The 8,297-nt window shown below is 42.0% G+C and overlaps 1 protein-coding gene across 1 annotated transcript; it reads right to left on the minus strand.

Moving 5' to 3' along the window:
• Positions 1-285: 285 nt before the first annotated feature.
• On the minus strand, positions 286-5,556 carry LOC124402767 (C2 calcium-dependent domain-containing protein 4C). Its single transcript, XM_046875981.1, has 2 exons — positions 5,360-5,556; positions 286-3,838 (listed from the first exon to the last, which is right to left on the minus strand). The coding sequence occupies exon 2, from the start codon at positions 3,800-3,802 to the stop codon at positions 2,540-2,542; it is 1,263 nt and encodes a 420-aa protein (XP_046731937.1). The 5' UTR covers positions 3,803-3,838; positions 5,360-5,556; the 3' UTR covers positions 286-2,539.
• Positions 5,557-8,297: the final 2,741 nt, after the last annotated feature.

Here is an 8,297-nt window from a genome sequence, read left to right on the forward strand (position 1 = left end):
AAAAGGTGAAATATTCACGATTTTCTATGTAGAAAGCACAATAAGTGTTTCACTCTACTTATTTATACCACATATACCTGCAGAAGTTCTGTGAACCCAAATTCATTTGCATAATGTCACCATACCCAGAATTTATAATATCACATCCCTGAAATTTCCAACAAGCTATGCTTATTCTTAATATCAGTTCTCAAAAATGTTTGAAATGTCTCTATGTCAGGGAAAAGGATATTGATACATATTCTCAATAGTGTGTAGGTTGGGAAATAAAAACAGCAATAAAAATCACCATCTACACAACTTTTATTGAACGAGGCACCAAAAATAGACAGGTCAATACCATGTTTCACTTTGGATTTGGAGGATCAATTCAAAAGTGGAAAGAAGTAATAAAAGGGAAAACAGTTTCAGAAAACAGAGTTGGGGGTATGGAATTCGGTCTCTGCCGGAATTTGGTGTAATAAACAATGAAAGCCCACAATGACGAACGCACCCACTCAAAACCAACAATATCTATCTTCAGCGTCAGAAAATATAGGAAACACTCACACTGTATAACTCGAAGGTACAATATTACAGTACATCTATTTGGACTTCAATAATAAAGGTAGTGTTGAATATGCGTCTGAACACAGTAATAAGGGAGGAGGAAGGTTGCACACAGAGGCCTACGTCTTGACAGACAGAAGGACAGGCATCAAGTTCAGTGGATAGGCACTTCATTTTATATATATGTATATATGTCTGTTTGGAAGAAGAATTAAAAAAATGCAAGCGCTCAAAACTTTAGATATCGTTGACAGAAAACAAGCATAGGGAAATGAATATCGACGGGTTCTTTTACTTCCACTAGAGAGTGCAGGGTCTTCTTACAGCTTTTTTAATTTGAGAGATTGCAAGCAGTCAGAAGTCATTCCTCCCTTGTGTAATTGTACTTCTGCAGCTCATGTAGAGAATCACAGTCCCCTGGCATTGAAGTAAAGCCAATAGGGAATCTAATACCTGCAATTTGCCTGTGGCAAATTAGTGTTCGAAATAAAGCTGGGAATGTATGATTTGCTCAGTCGAAGTACGAATTGGAGTTAAAAATTGCCAGAAAACCCAAGAAGTGCATTTCAAAAGGACCCTGCAGAATCTATAGAGTGTAATTATTGAGCTTTATTTAAAATACTGGGTGACAATGGATCACTTGATCTCTCTCTCTCTCTCTCTCTCCCTCTCTCTCTCTGACTCTCACTCTCACTCTCACTCACTTTCTCCCCCTCTTTCTCTGTCTCTCTAGCAATCCAGTATCAACACCTCTAATACCTCTATACCCTTAGGAGTTATATATAACCTGCCAGCTAAAATGATGATATTCAATATAAAAGAGTAAACCTAAACAACCCAGAAGTGCTATTCTTTACTAGACGACCATGCGGTCTGTCAACGCTGGCTTTTGCTTTCATTAGTAAATTCGAATTACAGAGATCTCAAAGCTCTGTGAATGAAAAATAAGAAGTCTTCCAAAGTCCCCAAGGTTTTCAGCCCATTAAGCTGATGCTTTTAAGATGATCTGTAATAAGGAATTAGAACTGGATACACTGAAAAACATAGATCATAGATCAGTAAAGAATGTTCACCATTTGCTGTCCTTTAACAGTTAGTGTGTTCAACAAGTGGTACGGAAACAGCTTAGGAATTCATCTGTGCAATTTAGTTGCAGCCGTGTACATCAATTTCAACAAACATGCCGACATTTGTGCAAATACTCCAAAAAAGTATACCGTATGTCTGTCATACACACATAAGCATGGATAGGCTATCATTTACTGCGTCAATTACTTACAATCATTTGAATCGACAGGTGCCTGTTTTGCGATCTATCGGTCGACATGTGCAGCTTTTCTCGTTTGTAAGGCTGGAGGGTGAATTTGTCCCACAACATTTCTTGGTGAAAAGAAGAGGAATTATACCGAAAGAACCAAAAGGACTAATACTCAAGAACATTTCAATGAGATGATCACTCACATGCTCCAGTGATTGAAGAAAAGGCTTACAGGTCAAGTCTGGTAGTGCAGTAAATGCGAATAGAGAAGTCTTCATCACGCTCACAAGTTTTCCAAATTTCAAGCCCAATATGAAGCATGCATTTTCATTTGTCATTGTGGCACTTCAAAGCCTTTTTGTACATGTGCACAGTGCAGAGCATCTGCATCACCAGCTGTACAGATGTTCGCTGGCTTCTAAAGACATGGGGTTGCCATAGTGAGCCAGACACACACACACACACACACACACACACACACACATACACTTTGGAAAGGACACTCACAGCAAGCATTATGTACAGTTCAAATACTGTCACACCCTAATCATACACACAGAACATGTGCACAAACAGAACCCTTGTCAATAATGCTCTTTCAATCTTCAAACTTTAAAGGTCACCTCTTACAGCAGGACGAAAGAAGAAAAAACAACATTACAGTGGACACTTTGTTTGCTCTGGGTTCAGTCCAGTCAGGAGTGTACTTCCTGTTTCTGTCGCGGTTGAAAACTAAATGCCAGGCAGCAGATCTTTAAGGGGCACCTCCCTCTCCCCAAGCAGCGTGTCCCGTTTCAGACTGGTGCCTTTGTTTACCACCTTCATCTTTATCGCCAGGTTCTTGACCTGTGCGGCTGGCAAGGAATCAAAGAAGAAGTCCTCGTTGAAGACGGGGTTGCGACTGTTTTTGATTATGTTGCTTCGCTGCTTCTGGAGCTTGCCTGGGTTCAGGTAGAGTGCCACACAGCAGTTGATGCTCTTCACGTCGATCTGCTTGTCGTAAAGGTCTTCCGCAGCAAGTACGCGCACCCGAAGCCGGGCCGCCTCTGTGTCGTAGTCCGTGCACAGACGGAGTGTCCCGCCTTTGTGCAGTTTGACGGTGTGCTGGGTGAGGCGGTCGATGCTGGCACCCGTTTTGTGCCTTCCGAATGCGGGTGATGGCGGACATCTGAAGCGCCTCTGGATGTTGGGGCTGGTCTCCACCGAGCTGCAGTCGTCTGTTGAGAGCGAGCTGTGGCGTGCGAATGAGCGCTTCGCTCGTGATACTTTGGCCTGGGTCTCGTGGGTGAACATTCTGAGAAGCGAGGCAGACCTTGAGAGCAAGGGCGAGCCGAATGGTGACGACTCTGCCGAAGAGCATGTGTCACTCTCGCCTCCGCTAAAGTAGCGATACGGGTTGGAGTGTGAGGTATTGCAGTCACCTGGGTTGAGGTGGTTACTGTTGGCTTGTGTCTTGCGTTGAGAATTGGGGGACGTGAGCGGGCTGGTTGGGTCGCTGTGAAATAGTGACTCCTTGCGCCGTGTGTGAGGACTCTCCATCAGCGTGGTGAAGCCATAGGAGGTCTGCGCTTTGGGTACATAAGGCAAGGACATGGCTGTTTGGGACTGAGGGTCAGCGTTGGTGGTCATGTCTCCTGCTGCTAATTCATCTGCACTCTCAATCTGGATAATGTGGCGGTTGGCAGACCTGAGGAGGTTCTTGGTGTCCCCGGTGAGCTTGCAGATGAGGCGGGGGCTGCGCGAGCCACCCTGAGGCGTCTTGTTGCAGATGGTCTGCTCGGATGTGGAGGAGTGTAGCCCATTCTTCGGGTTCATCTCAGGAGTTTCTTCCTCTGGGGGGCAGCACACCAACTTGGGCGGGATGAAGAAGTCAGGGATCTTATCAGGCGTGAGCACATTGCTGTGTGTGGGCCCTTTGGACTGGTTGTCAGACGAGTCACGATGACGGAACATGTTGCCTTCCACAGAGCCACGGATCTTCTCCAGGAGCCACATACTCTCTTGAGAAGAAATTGAAGGCGGAAACAAACCCTGAATATGCACACAGGGAAATCATGAAGATCATGATTACATTCTCTGTTAATGACAATATTGACACAATAGTTTTATCATCATCTATTTTAAACACACTGTCCAGCAACAGTAGCTCCAACTCACACCTACTCGGTTGTATTTTACTTTGGCAGTGCCATTTTATGTTGCTATAAACTAACACAAACTGGTTCAAGTACTCCCACACTCCCGCAAGCTTTCCTGAAGCCTGGAACTGGTGAAAATTAAATTGTTGTGAATTCTGAGAACTTTCACGATGCTACGCTTCGGCATGTGGGATGCCCTTGTTGTGGTGCATCTGAACTTCTCTTCATCAGAATCAGAAGTGTTACATAGATACATATCTAACATGTATTTACATCACCACACATTTTTCTTTTGTTCACAGAAAATAATTTCAGGCTATATTATTATAAAACACATTCACTACTACATGGACCATGACTTTTGTAGTACTATTTTGGATTGTCAACTTTTATGTAAATTTAAAAAGGTGATAAGGTGTTTAATTGGATCGAGTGAAATAGAGAGCATTAATCAACCTACGTAATATTGTGGTACACTCTAATAGTGAAGGTTTCACAAGGAACATTTAGGTTTTTTTTCAGACATTAGGGTTCCTTAAGCCCTGACATTTTTATCCAGGGGTCCAGGAAGGTTCACTGTCAAGGGTTCAAATAGTCAGAAAATACATCAGCCTCTGGCTTTCGAAAGCATCATTTATGTATATATTTGTTAATTTGTTTGTTTGTTTATTTGTGTGTTTATTCATTAGCCTAATTGTAGACAAATGCTCTTGAAGGCATATTTAAAGCTTTGAAGTCAGAAACCCCACAGGATCCGAAAGAATGTCACAATAGCACAATAGCAAAAAAATAATAATGTGTTCGGACTCCTGGTATGCAAACAAGCAATCAAACAAACATACAGACAAATAAATATTCATAAGGCAGGGACCCCAGTGCTCTTTTAATATCTATTTTGACACCAATATGCAGTGCCCTCTTAAAATGAATGCTTTAAATTTTTCTGGCCATTTGGACCTTTAAAAGTTTTAAGTCCATTAGTCCATCAGTAAAACTGAACCTTAGAACATTTTTTTCCTCATTTCTTTTTTTGAACCCACAAACCATTCTGCGGAAAACCCATAACTGTGGTTATTACTGTAGATATTGAACAAAGCCTTCATACTTTTCCTCTTATTATCCATAGTCTTTCCATCTTTCACTCCCTGAAGCATAAAGCATCAGAATTGTTGCATTTTTCCTTTAATTAATCTATTTACTTGTTGCTTCTTGTTACTGATAGAAACATTTGCACAGGAAAATGTGTAAAACATTTTACTAACGTTTCCCACAAATAGTCCATGTTATCAATATTCACTCAAATGCAGTCTCTTTTGGAAACTTGTTTTGTACTGCATTATATTTTACTCAGCAGGTTTTGTAGCCCCGTTTGCACGCATGCATTGCATGTGTTTTTTTTTATTAAACATCCTACCTGTTGAGCAGCTTCGAGGAACTTGGCACGAACTCCTGCAGATATGACAAAAAAAGAAATAAATAAATCATTAAACAATCACTTTTTTAATCTCGACTTTTTTTTTCCCAGCGCGTTTTAATCCTTTTGCGCGCAGTCCGAATTGCCGCACCGCGCGCGCCGGCTCCGCGCTTTTATCTCGGAGCGGACCTACAGCGCGTGCCCGGGCCAGCCAATCGGAGCGGCGCGTAGGCGCGCGCGAGCTGTCCAGAACGGCAAGGAATTCACCAAGTCAGGTAGTTCATCACAGCAACGGCATCAGACGGAATACCCGTGCAAACTCCGTGCGCGTGAAGCACCAAAACAGGTGTACTGGGTTTTGTGGGTTAGATGCATTACTAAAAACAATTTCAAAACATATAATGCAATAAATTTTTTCCAATAATCTAATTAACACATGGAGGATATTACAGTCTGAGGTTTACTGTAACAGCACGCGCTCTGGCGTTGTTAGAATCCTTGTATAAAATATAACGTACGCTCGCACGCACGCACGCGCGCACACGCACATATTGAACATTGTCCCTCTATTGTATGCATTATGACAACATTAGGAAAAACAATTTTTATAATACTATTTCATTAGTTTGGGATATGAAAGTTTTTTTTCTCTTTGCAGTATTGTGCCATACTGTCAAATATTCCATCAATGAATGTTTTTATAGTCCAAAAATAGACTGAACATGGTCTACAACATGAGTCTGCATGACCAACAACATAATTGAAATTGATTAGGCATGAATGCATTGCGTTATCACTACATTTACATCATTAGAGACTGCAGAAGAATGGATTGGGTTCTGTTTGAGGAATCTACAGTAAAGAATCCTGGAAAAGCCACATTTTCTTCCTTCAACTGCAAGTATGTGCAGCAAACAAGGCAACACAATCCTCTCAGTGGAGAATGGACTTATGGACTGAACCTGTTGTTCAGTCATGAAGACCTTTCACCACATGAGATGCTTCTTTAATTGTACCTCAGGCTCATACCTGTGGTGTCATTAACCTGACATGACATTAAGTGTCCATGGAAGTGTATCCACTGGATAAATATGTCACAGTGATGTAGGAAGTTGAGTGGTGCTGAATACCATCACTTTTGAGATGTTTGTGCAGAATCCTTTTTAGACTGTGTACATTGTTGTTCTCTAAGAAGTGCAAGCTATCTGTGTTTTCTTAAACCCCTTAGCAGCTTGAGGTTATGGATTTGGAAACGCTCAAATCAGACAAATGTTCATATTTCACTGCATGGCTACATCCATACAGTCAGACAGATAGATAGATAGAATAGCCTTTATTTGTCACATACACATTACAGCACAGTGGAATTTGTTCTTCGCTTAACCCAGCTTGCTCAAAAGCTGGGGTCAAAGATAATACGGCGCCCCTGGAGCACAGAGGGTTAAGGGCCTTGCTCAAGGGCCTAACAAAAGCAGCTTGGCAATACCAGGGCTTGAACCACCAACCTTCCGAGAAGCAACCCAGCACCTTAACCACTGAGCTACCACTCTTCACATATATGGTGATTGACCAGGTAAAGCCAGGTGCTGCCTAGTTAGCAATGAATACCATTACATAAGTACATTCTGGTAACATCCACAGCTAATGACATCAGTCAGCCAATGCTATTTTTAATAAGGAGATATAAGGAGATAGAAAACCAGCAACCTAAAATCATTTACATTGGCAGCATCTGCCAGACATCCTTATCCAGAGTGACTCATGTTTTTTCTCAGTCATACAACTGAGCAGTTACGGGGTTAAGGAGCCTAGATGCGGCAGCTTGGTATAGCAGGGATTTCAACTCACAACCTTTAGATCCAAAGTCTAAAGCCTAAACCACAAAGCTATCACCTCCCCTGTTGCGCAGCAAACCAGTCGTATCACTAGCTTAAAACTGATAAAGCTAGCTAGTATGGTTTTGGATTAATAATGCAACATGCTCATTTAGATTTATGGCATTTGGCAGACATCCTCATACAGAGCGACTGCCCAACAGTGGCAGCTTGGTGGTGCTGGGATCTAAACTCAGACCTTACAAAAGTCCAACATCTTATCGACTGAGCTGATCACTTCCCTCTGCTCAACCCAGATACTAGGTTATGAAAAGAACTGTATAATAATAAAAAAAACTGTAAAGTAAAGCATAGTAAAATATTTGGTTATAACGCCTGCAACATGCCAATAACCATTTGAAATAAATAGGATCGATGTGGATTGCATCGCAGTGAAAGACATCTCAGAGATTTGTTCTGAGGTCTAGTTTGAGTGGCATTGCTTATTTCCAAAAGGGCCACCTGTAGGGCCACACCCCCTGACCCCTGTTATTGCCTGCTGCTTCATCATAATTATTGGATGTGAAATTGGTTTCCACCTGCCCCTATCTGTTTCCCTGGAAACTTGCAGAGAGCTATGGTAACGCACTCCTTCCACTCGTAAAAAGCGGCAAAAGCTCCTTAAAGTAATGTAAGTGACGCGAGGACGCATTAAAATTAATAGATGGACAATTGTATGCTTTGTACTGCTTGGGAAAAAAAGAAAGAAGAAAAAAACAGATTGAGTCAAAGACATGGAGGGTGAAAGCGTGCAGCACTTAGCTCACATCGCCGGGGGAAAATCAGCCGCAATGAAATGACTTGGTCAGGGCAAGAAGGGAACAGTTATGGAAAAATCCCAGGAGTGCAAGAGGAAGTTTATTTCTGCAATTTGTGTGCGTGACGCATCACCATGGAGGTGGAAAAAAGATCTGTTTTGTGTGTAAAGTTGTACACAGATAAATTGGTCCATAGTGCAGTTGGGTTATTACTCTTTCTTTCTCTCTGGGTGTATATATACACGGTATGGACAAAAGTATTTTGATGCGGATTTGTACTTTGCTTGAACTAGGAGACCCAAACCT

The sequence above is a fragment of the Silurus meridionalis genome, chromosome 20 (assembly GCF_014805685.1).
Source record: "Silurus meridionalis isolate SWU-2019-XX chromosome 20, ASM1480568v1, whole genome shotgun sequence".
In the NCBI taxonomy this organism is placed as follows: Eukaryota; Metazoa; Chordata; class Actinopteri; order Siluriformes; family Siluridae; genus Silurus; species Silurus meridionalis.